General features: G+C 36.5%; 1 protein-coding gene across 8 annotated transcripts in view; it reads left to right on the top strand.

Annotated features, from left to right (window-relative positions):
• Nucleotides 1-20,488, top strand: part of LRBA (LPS responsive beige-like anchor protein) — a 747,585-nt gene that overhangs the window by 499,485 nt on the left and 227,612 nt on the right. For all 8 annotated transcript variants that reach the window (XM_025267094.3, XM_044930515.2, XM_025267095.3 and 5 more), the window contains one exon: nt 19,181-19,298. In XM_025267094.3, coding sequence (XP_025122879.2) covers nt 19,181-19,298 — 118 coding nt within the window. The remainder of the gene's footprint in view (nt 1-19,180; nt 19,299-20,488) is intronic.

The raw sequence follows: 20,488 nt of genomic DNA, 5'->3' as shown, positions 1-20,488 counted from the left end.
AATTTTTGTTTGTGAATTTTTTATTCATTTCCCAAAATGAAATCCTATTATTTATGCTTTTTGGTATGTTGTTTTTCTCACTCCACTATATTTTGATGCTAAATATCCAGCAAGTCAAGCTGATACAGGATTAATTCATTGTCTTCAATAACTGAAGAAGAAGACGTATCATAATTTTTCATTATTTTCTTAATGACATACATTGGATTTTGTAGTCTCGTCTACCATTTTTGTTTATATCGCTATAAACAATGTAGCTATCTTTATTTTTGGTAAATAATATAAGACTACTTTCCGAAGGGGGTTTACATTTCATCTTTTCATTAGCAATATATACTTTTCTTTGCATTCCTGTCAGCAAAGTATGTTATAGCTCCTTTTCACATTTAAGCCTGATAATTGTCTTCCAGAGTGTCAAAAACTATCAGATATGAAATTTTACCTTACTTGCAAGGTAACAGTTTAACTTGCCAAAATTTCCTGAATGTTGGCAGAAGACACGAGACTCCTGGGTCCGATGCAAAGACCTTTATTACAACACGATGAAGAGAATAAGCATCATATTAATGTCTGTTCCCCTTAATCCCAGGTTTCTCAAGGTGATATGGAGAGTTGCTATGGACTGAATTGTGTCCTTCTTCATTTGTGTATTGAAACCCTAAACCCTCCACCCCAGTTGTGACTGTATCTATCTTTAGGGGGTAATTAAGTTTTAAAGAGTTCATGAGGTTGGTTCCCTAATGTGATAGGACTTAAAAGAAAGAGAGATCTTTCTCTTTACCATGTGAAGATTCTGTGAGAAAGTAGCCATCTACATGCAAGGAAGAGAGCTCTTACTAGGAACTAAATCGTCAGGCACCTTGACCTTGGATCTCCCAGCTTCCAGAAATGTGAGAAATTTATTTCTGAGGCATAAGCCACCCAGTCTGCGGTACTATATGATGGCAGTCTGAGCAGACTCAGCCAAGAAACCCAGACACATGCTGTGTACCCAGTGAGTTTACATCCCTGCTGATCCGCCTGTATCTTTAGGAACCCGAAATGTTTACAGTGGGCAGTGAAGTCTGGCCTTTGCCCCAAAGGTCATCATTATCTTTATTATACTGGGTAGTAAACAGACTTGCCCTTTGCTCTGAAGTAAGACACTCTCTGTCTCTTCCAGGGCTGTTCTCTGTACAAACATCCTTCCAAAGAATGTCTGATACAAAAGAGCAGTTTTGCCTCGCTCTCAACTCCTGCAGAAATGTCAGCATTCAAAACAAAGTTGTCATGATTATACTCTATGACTTGGTTCCCCAGTTGCTTTCTATCTGTAACACTCTTCTGTATTCTATCATATATTCATCTACTTTGTCTCTAACATATCTAACTTTAAATTTACTGTACATATTTAGCACTTAAACAATGTGTCTCTCACAAGCTACTTCCTTATTCATTATGTCTACTTAAGACAGCCTATGAATTTTGCCTATATCTCATAAGTTACTATCTTACTCTCAGTGTTTAATGTTTCTTTTGATCTCCATCTATCCCATTTTTTCCCTTATCTTCTGTGGCAAATTGAGTGTTTTTAGATAATATAGAAAATTAATGTTACATATGTATTCAGAATTTTTTGGGGGAAGTGAGGTATTGGAAAGCTTATATTTCTTGTTTAGGTACTGCTAACTCAGGGTAGGGCAATGATACTTTTATAAGATTGTTTTTTTTTTCAATTTCTAGAAAAGTGTCCACTTTTTGTTCTTATAATACATTCCTAAGTGAACCAAATAAATTCTCAATTTCTTAGTATTTAAGAGAGGTTATTTTAACCGTCCTCTCTGCAAACAATAAATTTTACTAACCTTGATTAAGGCCGGACTGAATGCCCTTAATAGGAGCTGAGACACAGAGTTCATTCACTGGTTTTGCCAAGTCTAGAGATCTCTTTTCTGATTGGTTTTGAAACTAATTGTAGAAGCATGGAGTGGGAAATGAAGAGTAGTTTTCAGAAGAAATAGTTAATCTCATCATTTACTCATTAATCTCATCATGTATTCAGTTATATAGTGTACTAGATACTCCAAGTTTATAAGAATAAATAATAGGTATGTGTACCTAAGGAAGGTTACTGTCTGATAAAGGATACAAATAAATGGAATTTGTGCTAGGCCCGTGATAGCAGAGAACAGAGAATGGTTGCATCTGCCTGGGGAGTCAGGAGGTTTTACAGAACCTTGGCTTGCCCTTTCACCACAGAGGAAGTACTGGGTAGCGTCTGAGAGCACAGAGCTAGATGCCTGATAGACTTGGCTGTCCTGCTCAGTAGTGACGTGATTTTGATCAATTCATCTAACTGCTCAAAACTGTTTCCTCATTTATAAAATGGTGAAAATTATATATATTTCATAGTGTCAGTTTCAAAAATAATTGAAATAAAGCAATTAGCATAGGTCCTGGCCTAGGACAAGCTTTCATTTAATTGTGTGGGTTGCTGTTGTTGCTGTTACTGTCTGTACTCCTCTAATACAAGTAGCCTCACCATCTCCTCCACAAAGCGCAGTAAGATTTTGCTTTTCAGATACTACCACACCATAGTATGGCTGAACTATATGTTGTCTGACATGGTTGCAACATGAGATGTCTGAAAATACTCCAAATATGATGAAGACTTGACTTAAAGTAGATTTCAGTGGACATTAAAGCAGGTGAATGTAAGTGCCAGGAGGATAGAATCTACTGAACTTGTTGACTGAGAGATGAGGGATTAGGATGACTCAGACTTTTGTGTGGCTTTTGTGATTTCCTTTAGTAAAATAATCAATAATGGATTAACAGCAGCTCTTGAGGTGAGTGAAGAATGAATGCATTTCTTGATATGTTGAATTTGAGAATTTAGAAGACGTTGTTGTGAAGGTACCTAATCTAGTAAGTGGTTCAATATGAGTCCAAAACTATCCTCTCCATGTAGAAGTGCAGTTCAGGTGCTCATTTGTGTCCGACTCTTTGTGACCCTATGGAGTGCAGCGTGCCAGGCCTCCCTGTCCATCACCAACTCCTGAAGCTTGCTCAAACTCCTGTCCATCAAGTTGGTGATACCACCCAAACATCTCATCTTCTGTTGTCCCCTTCTCCTCCCACCTTCAATGTTTCCCAGCATCAGGGTCTTTTCCAATGAGTTGGTTCTTTGCATCAGGTGACCAAAGTATTGGAGTTTCAGCTTCAGCATCAGTCCTTCCAATGAACACTCAGGACTGATTTCCTTTAGGATGGACTGGTTTGATCTCCTTGCAGTCCAAGGGGCTCTCAAGAGTCTTCTCCAACACCACAGTTCAAAAGCATCAATTCTTTGGCACTCAACTTGCTTTACAGTCCAACTCTCATATCCATACATGACTTCTGGAAAAACCATAGCTTTGACTGGATAGACCTTTGTTGGCAAAGTAATGTCTCTGCTTTTTAATATGCTGTCTAGGTTGGTCATAGCTTTTCTTCCAAGGAGCAAGCATCTTTTAATTTCATGGCTGCATTCACCATCTGCAGTGATTTTGGAGCCCAAAAAAGTCTGTCACTGTTTCCATTGTTTCCCCATGTATTTGCCATGAAGTGATGGGACCAGATGATATGATCTTAGTTTTCTGAATGTTGAGTTTTAAGCCAACTTTTTCACTCTCCTGTTTCACTTTCATCAAGAGGCTCTTTAGTTCTGCTTCACTTTCTTCCATGAGGCCACCGTTATGGTGGTGTCATCTGCATATCTGAGGTTACTGATATTTCCCCCCAGCAATCTTGATTCCAGCTTGTGCTTCTGCATATAAGTTAAATAAGCAGGGTGACAGCATACAGCCTGGACGTACTCCTTTTCCTATTTGGAACCAGTCTGTTGTTCCACGTCCAGTTCTAACTGTTGCTTCCTGATCTGCATACAGATTTCTCTGGAGGCAGGTCAGGTGGTCTGGTATTCCCATTTCTTTCAGAATTTTCCATAGTTTCTTGTGATCCACATAGTCAAATGAAGCACAAGCTAGAATCAAGATTACTGGGAGAAATACAATAACCTCAGATATGCAGATGACACCACCCTTATGGAAGAAAGCGAAGAAGAACTGAAGAGCCTCTTGATGAAAGTGAAACAGGAGAGTGAAAAAGTTGGCTTAAAGCTCACCATTCAGAAAACTAAGATCATATCATCTGGTCCCATCACTTCATGGCAAATAGATGGGGAAACAATGGAAACAGTGGCAGACTTTATCTTTTTGGGCTCCATTATCACTGCAGATGGTGACTATAGCCATGAAATTAAAAGACGCTTACTCCTTGGAAGGAAAGTTATGACCAGCCTAGACAGCATATTAAAAAGCAGAGACATTACTTTGCTAAAAAAGGTCTGTCTAGTCAAGGCTGTGGTTTTTCCAGTAGTCATGTATGGATGTGAGAGTTGAACTATAAGGAAAGTTGAGTACTGAAGAATTGATGCTTTTGAACTGTAGTGTTGGAGAAGACTCTTGAGAGTACATTGTACTGCAAGGATATCCAGCCAGTCCATTCTAAAGGAGATCAGTCCTGAGTGTTCATTGGAAGGACTGATGTTGAAGCTGAAGCTCCAGTACTTTGGCCACTTGATGCAAAGAGCTGACTCATTTGAAAAGACCCTGATGCTGGGAAAGATTGAAGGCAGGAGGAGAAGGGGATGACAGAGGATGGAGATGGCTCGATGGCATCACTGACTCGATGGACATGAGTTTGATTAAACTGCAGAAGTTGGTGTTTGACAAGGAGACCTGGCGTGTTGCAGTCCATGGGGTCACAAAGAGTTGGACACGACTGAGCCACTGAACTGAAGTTTGCTGAACACAGCCAAAGGCTTTTTTTGTTAGCATAGTCAGTAAAGCAGAAATAGATGTTTTTCTGGAACTCTCTTGCTTTTTGATGAGCCAGTGGATGTTGGCAATTTAGTCTCTGGTTCCTCTGCCTCTTCTAATTCCACTTGGACATCTGGAAGGTCACAGTTCACGCTTGGAGTTCACAGTTCTGGCTTGGAGAATTTTGAGCATTACTTTGCTAGCTTGTGAGATGAGTGCAATTGTGCAGTAGTTTGGACATTCTTTCGCATTGCCTTTCTTTGGGATTGGAGTGAAAAATGACCTTTTCCAGTCCTGTGGCCACTACTGAGTTTTCCCAATTTGCTAGCATGTTGAATGCAGCACTTTGACAGCATCATCTTTTAGGATTTGAAATAGCTCAACTGGAATTCCATCACCTCCACTAGCTTGTTTGTAGTGATGCTTCCTAAGGCCCACTTGACTTCATATTCCAGGATGTCTGGCTCTAGGTCAGTGATCACACCATCGTGATTATCTTGGTCGTGAAGATCTTTTTTGTACAGTTCTTCTGTGTATTCTTGCCACCTCTTCTTACTATCTTCTGTTTCTGTTAGGTCCATACCATTTCTGTCCTTTATCATGCCCATCTTTGCATGAAATGTTCCCTTGGTATCTCTTAATTTTCTTGAAGAGATCTCTAGTCTTTCCCATTCTGTTGTTTTCCTCTATTTTTTTGCATTGATCAGTGAGGAAGGCTTTCTTATCTCTTTGCTAATCTTTGGAACTCTGCATTCAAATGGGTAGATCTTTCCTTTTCTCCTTTGCCTTTCACTTCTCTTCTTTTCTCAGCTGTTTGTAAGGCCTCCTCATACAACCATTTTGACTTTTTACATTTCTTTCTCTTGGGGATGGTCTTGATCCCTGTCTCCTATAAAATGTCACGAACCTCCATCCATAGTTCTTTAGGCACTCTATCAATCTAATCCTGTGAATCTATTTGTCACTTTCACTATTTAATTGTATGGGATTTGATTTAGGTTATACCTGAAATATTACCATGTAGAGTTAATCATGTCTAATGCCTTATCAGTCTATTCTTGCACCTCTGTTAACTTTGGTGTTAGTAGCAGTAGTTATGGATGAAATCCCTCAGTGTAAAATGAGAAGGCTGAGAATTCAGCCACTCTGGTAAAATCCAAAGAAAGTCAAATTGGAATGCATTACAAAAGGAAGTTGTTGTAGACATTCTTGAGAAATGTTGGGAGTGGTTGGATACATTTAGGGATAATTTGTGAAAGCACAGGAGTGGGAAAACTTCTTTTGGTAGTTTGAGTCTACTTATTGTACAGAACATCCTTAATGTCTCAAGACAAATAAATTATATAAACATTTAAGTGAGACTGCCCCGTGGATTTTCTTGTCTCATAATGCTTTTGTCTAGTTTTAATATATGGAGAGGGAAATAGAATAAGTTGGCAAGTATTTCCTCCTCTTAAGTATTCTGGAAGAGTTTGTATAGCATTAGTACTGTTTCTTCTTTAAATATTTGTAGCATTCACCAGTGGAGTCACCTGGCCCTGGAGTTTACTTTATAGGAAGAGCTAAACTATTGATTTGGTTTCTCTAATAAGTATAATGCCATTCATGTTATGTTTCTTCTTGAGGGGGCTTTGGTAGTTTGTGTCTTTCAAATAATCTGTCCACCAGAAAGAATTGTGCAATTTAGTGATATGAAGTTATATGTAATGTGCTTAATCGTTCAATGGTGTCCAAGTCTTTGTGAGCCCATAGACTGTAGCCCACCAGGGCTAGATAGTATTCCCTTATTATTCTTTTTACTATCATTATTATTATTGTTCGTAGTATTCTTATTACTACACTCTGTGTAATCCATTGTGATGCTTTTTCTCTGCTGATATTGATACTTATATCATTCTTGGTTTTCATAATTTGTGTATTTTCTCTTTTTTCCCTAATGAGTCTGATTAGAGACTTATACATTGTATCTGTCTTTTAAAAGAACCAATCTTTTGTCATTGATTATTTTCTTCTCTCTTCCTTGGTTTTCTCTGTCATTGATTTTTACTTTGATTTTATTTCTTTTCTTTTGCTTACTTTGGGTTTAATTTGGGTTATTTTTTCCTGACTTTTTCAAGTGGAAGCTGAATTTTTGATAGACCTTTTCTGTTTCCCACTAATGTAGGTGTTTATTGCTAGAATTTCCTTCTTAGCACTAATTTAACTGCATTCCACAATTTTTTTATGTTCTGGTTTTATTTGTATTCAGTTCAAAATACCTAACATTTTTTTCTCAGACCCATGGGTTTCTTATAAGTGTACTGTTTCATTTTCATATATTGGGAATGAAGAAAATGTGTTACTGATTTCTAATTTAATTCCATTGTTGTCAGAGAATATGCCTTTATGGGGCTTTCCTGATGGCTCTACTAATAAAGAAGCTGCTTACCGAGACGTGGGCTCAGTCCCTGGCTCAGGGAGATTCCTGGCGAAGGAAATGGTAACCTGCTCCAGTGCTCTTGCCTGGAGCATTCTGTGAACAGAGGAGCTTTGCAGGCTACAGTCCATGGGGTCACAAAGAGTCAGACACGACTGAGCGTGTGCACAAACTTTATATGATTTGAATCTACTAAATTTATCACAGCTTGGTTTTTGGTCCATAGTATGCACTGTCTTTGTAAATGTGTATTCAACTGTTGTTCTGTTCATGGTCAAATATTCTATATCTTTACTGATTTTCCATCTCCTTTCTTTATCAATTATTGAAAGGAAAGTGTTGAAATCTGCTTGTAATTGTGGATTTATGTATTTCTTGTTTTGTTTCAGGTTTTCTTTTGTATATTTTAAAGCTCTACTATTCTTTCAGAAACAATTAGGATAATTATGACCTCTTGATGAAGTGATCTGGTGTTATGATGACCATTGCAAATGAAATGACCCTCTGAAAGAAAGTGAAAGTGTTCGTTGCTCAGGCCTGTCCTACTCTTTGCAACCCTGTGGTCTATCTGTGGAATTCCCCAGACAAGAATACTAGAGTGGGTTATTATTCCCTTCTCCAGGGGATCTTCCCGATCCAGGGATTGAACCCAGGTCTCCTGCATTGCAGGCAGGTTCTTTACCATCTGAGCTACCAGGGAAGCCCAGCCATTGCAAATGAAATGACCCTCTATTATTCTGTTAGCATCCTGTTAATGGAATTCTTTAATATTCTCTTATTTTTTAATTCTGATATCTACTTTGTCTGATTTGATGTACTTTACCAATAATCCTGTCATTTTTGTAATTTCTCTTCTCATTATGGGTTATCTTTTCCTGATTTTTACTCAGGCCTATTATTTATGAATTAAATTCCAGTTGTGAATTTTACCCTGTTGTGTTGTAGATATTTTTGTGTTCTATAAATATGTTAGTCTGTCATTCTAGGACACAACTAAGTACCTTGGAAGTAGTTTGGTCCATGCGGATGGTGCTGTTAAGGTTTGTTAGGCAGGACCAGAGCAGCATTTAGTCTAGTCTAATTTTTCCCCACTACTAAGGCAAAACCCTTCTGAGCACTCTAACCAGTGCTCGATGTAGTATGAGATTGTGTTTTGCTCTGCTTTTGTGAGCTCTGGGTATTGTACCCTGTAATTTGGTGGAATGATTCTTTTACTGGCCTTCAGTTGTTTTCTTAAGCTGATCAGGTCTCAGCTGAAGACTGCAGATCTCAGGGGTAATGTTACTTTTCAGCCTTCTCTCATCTGCTACTCGTCCTTGCAGTTTTAGCCTCTTGATCTTATAGTGCTTCAAGCTGTTTTCCCTACTGTACGAGACCACTGTGTTCCTATCGTATTTCTTCTGCCTGCCTGGAGCTGGCAGTCTTCTGCGGCAGGGAGTTGGGGTGGTAGCTGGTGTCACCACTCTTTGTCCGGTCTCTCAGAGTTCGTTGTTGTTCATTACTTGGCGTTTGAGCTCTTAAGACAGTTTTTTTTTTTTTTTTCCACATGTAGTATCTATTTTAAATATTATTTATGTACAAGGGTAAGTCCAGTCCCTGTTACTCCATCTTGGTCAGAAGTTGAAATATACTGACTGTTCAATTTGATTTTTTTAAAATGTTGTGTTGTAGCTTTCCCTTTCGTTTTTCTGTCTGTCCTTGCTTTCTGCTGTGTTTGTGCTCATGCGTTCCCAGAGCCTTAGACTGTATGTGGTTGGTGAGGTTGGGCTGGCTTTCCATCTGTCAGTCAGTGTCTTCCATGTTCCTGGCACCATATCTGACATGTGAATAGAAAGGTGACTGAGACCAGTGGCCTAGTCTCACGAAGCTGTAGGCAAGCAGGAACTCGTGTACAGAGTTACACAATGGAATCATATTAACCTCCAAATCTTATTTAAGTAGCATTCATAATGTTCTCTGGAATATGTGTCCTTTAAGAAAATAACTTTTTGAAAGACTGTATCTGAAGCAGAATAGGAGCCCAGTATTCAGTTTCATGCTTTAACATGGAAGCAAATAGGAGCCTGTACTACTCATTTATAATTGGCTCCAGCTAAACAAGTTGAGTCCGAGAAGGCAATGGCAACACGCTCCAGTACTCTTGCCTGGAAAATCCCATGGATGGAGGAGCCTGGTGGGCTGCAGTCCATGGGGTCGCTAAGAGTTGGGCACGATAGTGACTTCACTTTCACTTTTCACTTTCATGTATTGGAGAAGGAAATGGCAACCCACTCCAGCGTTCTTGCCTGGAGAATCCCAGGGAGGGCGGAGCCTGGTGGGCTGCCGTCTGTGGGGTCGCACAGAGTCAGACACGACTGAAGCGACTTAGCAGCAGCAGCAGCAAACAAGTTGAGTACTTAAGAGGAATAAATTTAAAAAAAAAAGTGGAAAAGTATTTCCCTCAAATTAGGAAGAAAGTGTCCTACTTTTAGCATCGAGTTCTAATGTAACGTTTTCCTTTTCCTTTTTATTTCCGTCCTATATTTGAAGAACAGAAACAAATTTATTGAAGGTTTTTCCTTTAATTAGTTAAATAGGTTAGTCACCAGAGAAACTTGCAATGACTAAACCATGTTGTATCTGCAACAAAGAGATAAGTAGTCTAGCTACAGGCTGTGTGCTCAGTTGCTCAGTTTTGTCCGAATGTTTGCAGCCCTGTAAACAGTAGCCCACTAGACTCCTGTCCATAGTATTTTCCAGGCAAGAACAAGGGAGTGGGTTGCCATTTTCTTCTCCTGGGGATCTTCCTGACCCAGGGATTGAACCCACATCTCCTACATTTCAGGTGGATTCTTTACTGCTGCGCCACCTGGGAAGCCCAGCTACAGGCTGCTATTACTCTGATTTGGATATTTGCTTCCTGTATGTAGAGAGGGCCTTTGATACCAATCTGGGATTGATATTAAGTTCATCAAGTAAGAATTGACATCGAGAAGAAAGATAGGTTGTGTCCATTGCTTGTTTTAAAATATTCCAGCCCATTAAATATTAGGCAGTATTTTATTATTGCTGATCTAAATTTAACTTTTTGTTCATGACTTTAGAGAGTCAGTGTACAGAGTAATAGGCAAAAACACTTTGTAACTTGAATTCAGTGACAAAAACAGTCATTCTCACAAGCTTTTAAGAAGTAACTAGGATTCTTTTCAATTTAAATGGAAAAAATAAGGTATCATTTATATTATCATTTCCCCATATCATACCTGAAAGGAAAATTAGCTATAAATATTTTAAAGAAAAAGTAATATGTATATTGTTTGTATACAATTTGCAAAAGTGATTTTGGAAATAGAAAGTTAAGCAAAGTGGTATTAATCCATCTTGGGGAGAAAATATCTAAATTGTAGATATTTTGTGTGTGTGTGGCATTTTTCTAATTTTAAGAATATAGATTAATGGATAAATTAGTGCATGTTTATGTTTAACTTACTTATTAATAAAATGAAGAGTTTTGGTCTAATGATTGTTGTCTCAAGGCATTTGAATTAAACAAAACTCTACTGGATAAAGGTAATAAAATCTTGATAAGGTATACATACCTTAGTTTTTTAATAACTGTATTTATTTAGTAATATTTTTACCACTCCAAAATACTTATATTTTTCTTTGTATGTATTCAAGGTAATTTCTATATCTGTATACTGAAATCAAACACTTTCACATCTCTTTCATGATAAAATTGACACTGTGGCTTTATTTTTATTATATTTTTATCTTAAAAAGTAACTCCAAATCCAAATATCTCTATTTTAATTCAGCTACGCACCTGTTTATTCTTTTTCTCAAAATTTAGTACCTTGCCCTTTATGCGCCATGAAGAAGAAAGCAAGATACATTCATGTGTGCTTATTATTATTCCTTATTATCCTTCTTTTGTATATTTAGGTTCTTCTTTCATAAAAATAAGATTGGAGACACAGTTTACATTTTTAAAAATCTAAAAATTAGTTGGATGATGGCTAGATATCTTCTTTGTTCTGTTTATTCATTACTGTACTTGGCTCTTGACTTGTTAATATATATATTAAATGTTAGTTCAGTAAGAGGTGGCTTTTATGAAACATCATTTAGAATGCAAATTATCTAAGCTGAAGAATATTGAAAATAAAAGAACCAACTGAGTCTGAATTATTTACAGGCCAAGGGCTTAAAGGTTCTCTGCTCCAGCACAAATATTAAATTATGAAATGGGAATTTCAGTTTGCTATAAATCTGTCTGCCATTGCAGCTTAAAATAAAATAGTTTTACCCATCTAAAGCAACATCAATTTGCCAGTCTGTGCTTCATGTATCAAAGAGCGTTCTGTGAAAATATCAATATCATTGGTTAATATAAATGAAATTAATTTTTAAAGCTGGGCTAAAGGTTGACATCTGAAAAATTGCATTACTTTGCAGAAGAGAAATTTCTGTCTTCTAGTGAAATTTCAGGTCATGAGGGCAAGTAATTTTCACAATCTTCAATGGGAGTCAGTGAAATATGAACTTCATTGTCACCTAGCCCCAAAGCGATAAGATAAAATGAGCTGATACATCATTTGCTGTGGTTTTATCATCTCCCTCAGTAATTGGAAGAGAAAACATAAGAGTGTATGTGTTTGTGTGCTCCCTTCTCGCCCCTCCCAGATGCCCCATCGTCCACACCCAGGCTAAAGCCGTTTTAGCCCAATCAATACAGAGGTCACACAGCATTTTATTTATATATTTTTAATTTTTCATACCGACTAAACTGCCAAGTAGAACATTAGAGTAATGAATATGTTTAATTGAATTTGTCACCCATGAAAATACTAAGGAGAATACTGCATCATAGTACCAGTAAGCAGGAGGAAATTTACTATATAGATGAAAAATATAAAATAACTCATAATTAATTTAAAAGGTAATTTTCTCTTATATTCATAACTTTTATACTTTTGTTGTCATTTTTTCCAAGTTTGAGGACAATCTGTGTGTTAATGGATATATATTTAACAAAATTGCCACTTTAAAATTTCTAACAGAGTCAAGTATATGCTATTTTTCAATTCAAAGAGACATCTAAGTTTTGTTTAAGAATTTATATTTAAATAATGGTGATGAAGAACATCCTTAAACTAACCGGTATTCAATATTAAAATAAATTTATTACTATGCTTTGATATCAATTTTCAGAGAAAATTATGTGCAGCAAAATCTAAAAACTATGTTAATAATAGAGTGGTGCAGCTTTAAAATACTTGATTACAATTACTTTCAACTGTTTTGTTAAAATTGCAATTACTGTAAATAAAATATATTTGCACATGTGTTTAGTGGCAGATTGATAGACTGTATTTAGACTAGTGCATTTTATAACATGTGTTTTCATTTTTATTATTTCAAATATTTACCATTTTCCACATTAAGATACAATCCTTGTGACTGATTTATAATTATGCTCATGAAAATGAGATAAGAATATTTTCTAACTGTGGTATCATTGATTGATTGATGACTTGATTAGCTTATATTTTGTATACTAAGTTTAAAAAAAATTTTTAATGTTAAATATATATCCATATATTTTGGAAATGATTTTGTTCTGAAATTTTAAGTCTTATTGTTTCTTTGTATTATTTGATTTTACTTTTTTGTTACTGAATTCTTTTGAAATTAGTATGTAATTCTCTGAAAGAGTAAAATCTCTCCAAAAATTGATGAATATTGAGTCTACGATATGCAGTACGAGCTTTAAACATTAAGAATAGTGTTTTAAAAAACACTTTTTATTGATTCTACAGGTGCAGACTCTCAAATATTTTTTGTGATATTTTTCAATCACTTTTTAATATCTTTCCCTTTAAAAGAATTTGAAAAAATTTAAAATTTATTGAGGGTAGGGTTTAAGAAGAAAGCCTTATTTCTCTACTTAAATGGAACAAATATGGCTATGTTTTCAGAGACTACTTTAAAATCTATTTTTTGAACATATCTAACATTCATTAAATAAGGGTATCATGTTGTTGGGCAGTAAATAATACAGATTTTTGTTTTTTATCCTTCCATGAGGATGAGAAAAGTGGAAGTGTTATTTGGATAAATTCTTTAGCTTTTCAAAATGAATGGTTAAAGGTGAAAAGTACTTTCTCTCTAGCCAATTAATGCAACAGGGTGAAGAAATTTTCACATGTATTTCACATATATACTATTTGAAGTATAGGGGAAAAGGTAGGTTTATTTGGGCAAAATTCTTTTACAGAGTCACAATTTTTAGAGAAAATTTTAAAGAAAATATGTTTGATATTTTAATGTAAAGAAATAGTATATATGCATTTATATGTGTGAGAGTATATATACATATAAATGATTTCTTTTGTTCCTCTTGTTAACATTTGACCAATAAACTATGTTTATTCAAATAAATTATTAAAATGAAAGTTGAATTCATTAATAATAATACTAACGATATTGAAACAAGATGGAAAACATTCGAAGAGAGTGCTGAGGGCTGAAGCTTTCAAGCTATTCTAGACTTGGGGTCATAACTGCGGAGCAATGGTAATGATACGGTTTCCATAGTAACCGATTCATTGGAGGGCTAGACCTCTGTCTAGGGTGCTGTCAGTGTAAGGAGAGTTTCAGTGAACAGAAAGTCCCAAAGAAGGGTCTGCTTCTACCTAATCCAGTTTTAATTGAACTCCAGAGACTTTGAAGTGAAGCCTCAGACCAGGAATATACTATTCCAGTAAGAAATAAACCTCTTGCTTAGCTAGGTCGCAGCTGCTTCTCAGTACTGACACCTTTTCCTAATGAATACTTTAAAGAAATGTTATTATATCAATTTCAGCTAGTAATTCTCTTAGTTAAGAGATTCTTTGTTTCTATTTTAAATCCCACTATCCTGACGTTAAGTACAGATTTTCATTGGTTGTTCTTTTTTAAGTTGGTCTGATTTTATCTGTAAGATTTTAAATGCTGATAGCTTTGGCAGTTTTAAATAATTTTCTATCTCTCCTCCTGTTTCTGTGTCTCTTCAGTTTCAAAACATTACTTTACCTTCTTACGTTTAACTCTGAAAACACACTGTCATCCATTCAGTATAATACCATTTACATCAGGTTTGCAAACATGTAGAACAATTCTGGATATTATTTGTAGATACATATATACTAATAGAATAAAAATTTATATGGTAATGCTAAACCTCAAAACACGGATAGTGATTGGCTCTGATGAAGAAGGAGAGTGGAATCAGGAAGGGTTATATATGGGAATTTCAATATTATCTATAATACTTAATACATTTTTAAAATCTATACAACAATATGGCAAAGTATTAGTATTTTATAAGTTTCAGGGTGGTTCCATGGAGCTTATGTCATTTTCTGTCGTTTGGAGTAAGATTGACATTTGGTAATAAAACAAAGTTTAAGGGCCATGCCACTTGCTGTATTTCAAGTATATTTTTAAAATACCTATGTTGCTTAAAGGAATGGGATATAAATGGAATATTTTCATTGATTGGAAAACTATTACATTAAAAATAGTATAATAATGTTTTACTGTTCTTACTCCTCTTAGTAATTGAGATATTCTAGAAAATACTAATAATTAAATCTTTAGATTACATGTCCGTGATCTTGCAATGATTGGCTGTCACCATATTAAGCAACAAGTCTTATTACATAGCTCTATAGATACAAGAGGTAGAATTTTCAGACCATTGTGTGGTATTTTTAGTATATGACAGAGCTTGGAGCCTAAAGCTTTGTTGTTTATTCTTGTTTGATTTTCCTCTTTCACTTTTAACACAAGTACAGGGAGAAAAATGTAGTTGATTAAAATTTCTGACAAGTTCTAGTTTAACAGATGTTTGAACTCTTTTAGAAATGTGACAGTGTATCATATAAGTAGGCTCTGGAAGGTTGAGACTAGACAATCTGGGAGGAAGCCAGGCTTTGCTACTTTCCAAGGAACTTCCTATTAAGTATTTAACTAAGTCTCCTTTTCTTCACAAATGGTGGATAGATTGGACCAGAAGTGTTACAGAACGTATATTGGATTCTCTGTTACTTGATAAGTTAAAAATGACAAACTCAACCACCACTGTAAACTAGGCAGATAATAGTAAATAAGTGAGTGTGTAGAGATTGTTTGAAAATGGAGAATGCCTTTCAGTGGTGCTAAGTGGCGTATATAGACCTAGGCTTGACAGATGCTCCATTTTTTCCCCTGAGGAGCCATAGATCTGACTGTTTTTATAAATAACCCTTTTCTCAAGTGTTTTCAACTACTTGAAATTTTGGGGAAATATAATATGGCCCAAACAAAATTAATGTGGATCATATATGGAGTTTTGGTTGCCATTCGTTCACTCATTTAATCATTCAAAAATTTCTCCTTTGTGTAAGAGTTTGTTATAGAAGATGAACATAGAGTACATTCAAAAACCTTTGTCCCAGTAGAACTTAGATTCCAGTATTTTAGTGCTGAAGACAGGCAAAAGAGAAGTGAGGGAATAATGTAATTTCTGGTGGTAATAAATAAGTGTTATGAAGGAAATCTGATGAGTTTGGGATGGGATGAGGTGATAGTGGCAGAAGTGGGGTTGGATCCTGTGGCTTCTCTAATGAGGTGACATTTGAGGGGATATCTGAATGTGAGGGGAGAAGGCGATGGCACCCCACTCCAGTACTCTTGCCTGGAAAACCCCATAGACGGAGGAGCCTGGTGGGCTGCAGCCCATGGGGTCACTAAGAGTCGGACACGACTGAGCGACTTCACTTTCACTTTTCAGTTTCATGCATTGGAGAAGGAAATGGAAACCCACTCCAGTATTCTTGCCTAAAGAATCCCAGGGACGGCGGAGCCTGGTGGGTTGCTGTCTATGGGGTTGCACAGACTCGGACACAACTGAAGCGACTTAGCAGCAGCAGCAGCTGATTGTGAGGATAAGCCAGCCACGTGAAGATCTGGGAGAACAGTCTGAGCAGAGGAGAAAGCACATATAAAGGCCCTGATGAAGAATGAGTTGGGCTCATCAGACAATCCCAGATGGAACAACAGACTGGTTCAAAATAGGAAAAGGAGTTCGTCAAGGCTGTATATTGTCACCCCGTTTATTTAACTTACATGCAGAGTACATCATGAGAAACGCTGGACTGGAAGAAACACAAGCTGAAATCAAGATTGCCGGGAGAAATATCAATAACCTCAGATATGCAGATGACACCACCCTTATGGCAGAAAGTGAAGAGGAACTCAAAAGCCTCTTGATGAAAGTGAAAGTGGAGAGTGAAAAAGTTGGCTTAAAGCTCAACATTCAGAAAACGAAGATCATGGCATCCGGTCCCACCACTTAATGGGAAATAGATGGGGAAACAGTGGAAACAGTGTCAGACTTTATTTTTCTGGGCTCCAAAATCACTACAGATGGTGACTGCAGCCAGCCATGAAATTAAAAGACGCTTGCTCCTTGGAAGTTATGACCAATCTAGATAGCATATTCAAAAGCAGAGACATTACTTTGCCAACAAAGGTCTGTCTAGTCAAGGCTATGGTTTTTCCTGTGGTCATGTATGGATCTGAGAGTTGGACTGTGAAGAAGGCTGAGCGCCGAAGAATTGATGCTTTTGAACTGTGATGTTGGAGAAGACTCTTGAGAGTCCCTTGGACTGCAGGGAGATCCAGCTAGTCCATTCGGAAGGAGATCAGCCCTGGGATTCTTTGGAAGAAATGATGCTAAAGCTGAAACTCTGGTACTTTGGCCACCTGATGCAAAGAGTTGACTCATTGGAAAAGACTCTGATGCTGGGAGGGATTGGGGGCAGGAGGAGAAGGGGACGACAGAGGATGAGATGGCTGGATGGCATCACTGACTCGATGGACGTGAGTCTGAGTGAACTCTGGGAGTTGGTGATGGACAGGGAGGCCTGGCATGCTGCGATTCATGGGGTCGCAAAGAGTTGGACACGACTGAGCGACTGATCTGATCTGATCTGTTGAAGAACTTCAGTGATTATTGGGCTTCCCAGGTGCCACTAGCAGTAGAGAACCTGCCTGCCAATGCAGGAGATGTAAGAGATGCCAGGTTCAATCCCTGGGTCGGGAAGGTCCCCTGGAGAAGGGAATGGCAGCGCACTCCAGTATTCTTGCCCGGAGAATCCCATGGACAGAGGAGCCTGGCAGGCTGCAGTCCGTAGGGTTGCACAGGGTTGGACACAACTAAAGCGACTGAGCACCACTCAGAGTTGACTATGCCATGTACTGCAGAGCCACTGCGTGGTATTAAGTACACAAGAGATAGGATCTGATTTATATTAAAAAAGCTATTTTCTCTGACTCCTCTAGTTGTAGTAGTTTCTCCAGGTAAGATTAGAAGGAGAGAGACCAGTCAGGAGGCCACTGCAAACTCCGGAGCCTAGGACCTACTGGTTATGGTGAGAAAAAGGGGTACAAGTGACGGTTGGTTTAAAAAAATCTTGAGTAGGATCAAAATTGTGTCCTCTTTTCTGTTAGTATCTTCTTGATCTTACTTACATAGGTATTGATAGAGTTGATAGGCTATGAAAGAGTTTGAAGGATTTTCTTTCTCACCTGTTTTAAAACTGAAAGTGTAATTACTTGTTTGGAATTTTGAATTGTTGTTTGGTTTTGGTTTTTCAGAAAGCACTGAACCTAGGAGTTGTGCCCATTCTTTCATTTCTAGACGCTGTGGTGCCAGAAATAGAATATTTTCTGTAGAAAAATCTAAGTAATGTTGCCCTCTTAAAAAAAAAAAATGAAACCCTTGTATTTTGCATTAAGTATTATAGATTTTTTATAATTAAGATCTAGAAGATGGAAATATAAAGTAGACAGCATTTATGTAGGATAAATTCTTAACTTTCATTATTTTTCCTCTTTAGTTATCCCATTTTTGTCCTTAGAGTGTAATATCATATACAAATGTCATTTTATTTGTATTTTTTAATGGTGGTTACTTTTGAGAGATTTATCTTAGTTGTTTAACTTAATTTGCTTTCACGAATTTTCATCAGTGTTTGATAGCACATCCATCTCATTTTATTTATTAATATTCTGTGAAGTACTAGTGTGGAGAAATTCCAAGTCTGGTTTTCCTTTAACACCTTCATAATTAAGCTTTTGAAATGAACTTTTTAAAAAACAAAGCTTGAATAACAAAGCAACAAAGTGGCTTAGTACTAAAGACAGGATTACTTTGAGTTTGCAAAGAATTCTAAGCCATTGCGTCTGTCACATGGGATGACAAGAATTTGTAACAAGTTACTCTGACAACCACCTACTCCATAGAGAGATTATGCTGAGTTCATTTGCAGGTTTGTGTTTAGCTTCAGTGACAAAATGATGCTTAACCTCTTATACAGTCGGTCTTTGTGCTTTCTGAATGAGTGACTGTTGCCTTAACAGTGACCCTATAACTGTGATTTTTTGAAGTTATGAACTTAAATTTGTAATTTTAAAGTATATAAAAAGTATTTCTGGATATATTATATGAAACTGAATTTTATATGTGATCTATAAGCATGTAGGACATTCTTTTGAGGTCTTTCTTCTTTTTAAAGTTTGTCTAATATTTTATTTCTATAATATAATATGACTCAAAAATCAATCAGTAATGCTATATGTATTTCCTGAAAAGCAATAGATGACATCATTGCCTTAAAAAGCCCCCAAATATATTTATAAAAATAGATGTGCTACAGTTTTGTTCTGTTGTTTTATTTAAACACCTTTTTCATGAATTTCAATTGAGTTTTGAGTCACCCTCCAAATTATTTCCGTAACTGTTTATTCATTTTTTAGAAATAATTTTTCTTAATAAGGACTTCTGTATTTTAATTGGGGGAAAGAACAGAAAGATTCTGTTGTACTTACTTGGGATTCTCTTTTTCTTCACTAGATCCTGGCATATACAGAAGGGCTGCATGGGAAATGGCTGTTCTCAGAGATACGATCGATCTTTTCTCGTCGTTATCTTTTGCAAAATACAGCCCTGGAGATCTTTATGGCAAACAGAGGTAAGATGATGTTGCAGATGTATGTTGTTACAGAGCTAACCTCCATCTCCTTAAGATTTCATTTTGAATATACCATATTGTTTCCGTTCTGTATTGTTTCTATTTGGATAGAATTGTGTAGCCTACTCTCTGCATTACTGACCACTTTTTTGAACTACGTGCATCTTCATAGTTTATACCCCTTTGGTTATTCTTAGAATTATCTACAGTATCTTATTTTTCTGGCCAAATCACAGACTAGTGGAGGACTTTATAAATATGGGGGATAAGTACCCTTTTAATCAGTTGTAGAGTTTTGGTATCCTCAGCAGTGCTCTGATGCTTAAACTCCTTCTGGAAGGTGGCTGCATTTCAAGAGGGGAGAGGGTAATCAAATAATTCATACATTTATTTAATTTTTTTGTCTAATCTATTGCCATTTATAAAGGACCATCAGAAGATGGTACTGAACTGTCCTGGTTGCTTTGTATTACCTCATTCTTGAAAGAACTAAAATTCAATTTGTGGGTTTAGAATTGAGCTTGGTGAAATTCATTAAGATTAGAAGGAGGGACAAGGTGAACTTGAAAGGAAAGCATTGTGGGGTATGAGTGGAGGTTTACAAGCGAGAATATGTAAAATCTTGTGATTTATTGTACATGCTTATTTTATTTAAGTAGATTTTTAAGTTTTCATATTTTTCTGTAATCTACAAGTTTTCATTTAAAAATCTGCACATCATGTATATTCCATGCATACTTTCTTTTTTTAATGAAATCATGTGTCTCTAGGGAATACAGATTTCTTTAGGAAAAGATGTTTTTTCCTTCCGTATTTGGTCTTCTTCTACACACTTACCACTTTTTCTAATGTAAACATTATTCTTTCAGGTAAATAATCAAGTGAATGTTTTACACTTTAGTTCAGTCTACATTCTTGCTGTCCCAAATGGGTTTTCACCTCACAATATTTATTACTTGCTCATCTTATTCATTTTCCTTCTTTAAAATTTCTTAAGCATCTTTGCTGTGTATCTTTGTGTGTTTTTCTATTGCCTTTTCCTTATGGCCTTGGTCACCTGCCATAATCTGAGTTTTTCCTTTTTTTCTCCTCCTGTAGTCAATGTAAGAGTGGATATGTAAGAATGGCTTATGAAAAACTTTTGTTGGATATGTATATGATAGTTCTAAATATATTTTAGCTGCTTAGTG

The sequence above is a fragment of the Bubalus bubalis genome, chromosome 17 (assembly GCF_019923935.1).
Source record: "Bubalus bubalis isolate 160015118507 breed Murrah chromosome 17, NDDB_SH_1, whole genome shotgun sequence".
Taxonomy (NCBI): Eukaryota; Metazoa; Chordata; class Mammalia; order Artiodactyla; family Bovidae; genus Bubalus; species Bubalus bubalis.
Note: the sequence above shows the minus strand (reverse complement) of the source record. Positions and strands in the feature narration are given on the sequence as shown.